This window comes from Acyrthosiphon pisum, unplaced genomic scaffold (assembly GCF_005508785.2).
Source record: "Acyrthosiphon pisum isolate AL4f unplaced genomic scaffold, pea_aphid_22Mar2018_4r6ur Scaffold_1089;HRSCAF=1561, whole genome shotgun sequence".
NCBI lineage: Eukaryota > Metazoa > Arthropoda > Insecta > Hemiptera > Aphididae > Acyrthosiphon > Acyrthosiphon pisum.
This window is the reverse complement of record NW_021759222.1, coordinates 1-1,490: the sequence shown is the minus strand read 5'-3', so window position 1 is coordinate 1,490 and position 1,490 is coordinate 1. Positions and strand designations below refer to the sequence as shown.

The 1,490-nt window shown below is 34.6% G+C and overlaps 1 protein-coding gene across 1 annotated transcript; it reads left to right on the top strand.

Annotated features, from left to right (window-relative positions):
- Positions 1-29: 29 nt before the first annotated feature.
- LOC103311213 (uncharacterized protein K02A2.6) lies at positions 30-1,410 on the top strand. Its single transcript, XM_008190792.1, has 3 exons — positions 30-301; positions 353-645; positions 713-1,410. Exons 1-3 carry the CDS (start codon positions 30-32, stop codon positions 1,408-1,410), a joined length of 1,263 nt encoding a protein of 420 aa, XP_008189014.1.
- Positions 1,411-1,490: the final 80 nt, after the last annotated feature.

Below are 1,490 nucleotides of genomic sequence, written 5' to 3'. Positions count from 1 at the left end.
AAAGCTCAGCTGGGGAATTCCAAAAAGCCATGGAAATATCAACCACAGGCTTAGAAGGGATTGGTATATTTCAAGATGACATAATAGTTGCGGGAAAAACGGTAGAAGAACACAACAATAGATTAAAAAAATTACTTAACGTTTTATCCGAAGTTGGTTTAAGGGTTAAACAAAACAAATGTAGTTTTCTCAAAAATTCAATTGAATATTTAGGTCATAAAATCGATGAGCATGGCTTGCACACCTTAACTAAACACATAAATGCAATACAATCGGCCCTGGTTCCAGAAAATAAAACTATGTTAAAATCATTTTTAGGTTTAGTAACATATTACATTAAATTTGTTCCAAGAGCAGCAGACATTCTTAAACCGTTATACTCATTACTAAGACAAGAAAAAAAATGGCTATGGTCACCAGAATGTGATCAAGCATATAATAACATAAAAAAAATGCTTATCTCAAGTCCTGTGTTAGCACATTATGACCAAAAACTTCCCATAAAACTCACGGTCGATTCTTCGTCATACGCACTAGGTGCAATCATATCGCACACTTATCCTGACCACTCAGAAAGACCAATTGCATATGCATCACGAGTATTGTCAAACAGTGAATGCAAATTTCCACAAATCGAAAAAGAAGGTCTAGCCATAATTTTTGGTGTTCAAAAAATTTTACGATTATTTATACGGTAGAAAATTTACATTAGTTACTGATCACAAACCGTTAATCCACATATTTGGAGAAAAAAAAGGAATACCAATTTATGCGGCAAATCGCTTACAACGTTGGGCATACGTTCTTTCTTCATTCGATTTTGAAATTAAGTATATTAAATCAGAAGGAAATACTGCTGACTTTTTATCACGCATTAAAACAAACCAATGCAACAATAATATTAATGAATATGATGACGCTCACATCAATTTTATTCACGAACAGTCACCATTTCCGCTAGATTGGCACAAAATTAAAATTGAAACGAAAAGAGATCCAATTACCTCTAGAGTATTACACGCTACAAAAACAGGTTCATGGAGTAATGACTTTTCAATAAATTCCGAATTAAACTCGTATAATACACGCAAAATAGAAATTACTGCTGAACAAGATTGTTTATTTTGGGGCTATAGAGTAATCATACCAACCAAATTCCGTAAGTCAATTCTAACTGAACTGCATTCTTGTCATATTGGCATGTCGAGTATGAAAAGCATTGCGCGTTCGTATTTCTGGTGGCCTAGTATAGATAAAGAAATTGAGGATATGGCCCGAAACTGCAATGAATGCATAAATGCGAGACCTAATCCTCCTAAGTCAGTACTAACTCCGTGGAAATGGCCACAAAGACAATGGACGAGAGTGCATTGCGATTTCTTAGGTCCGTACAAAAACAAACATTCCTAATTATTGTCGATGCAACCACAAAGTGGCTAGAAGTTTTTCAAGTAAATTCGATGACAGCACAAACGGTCATAACAAAACTG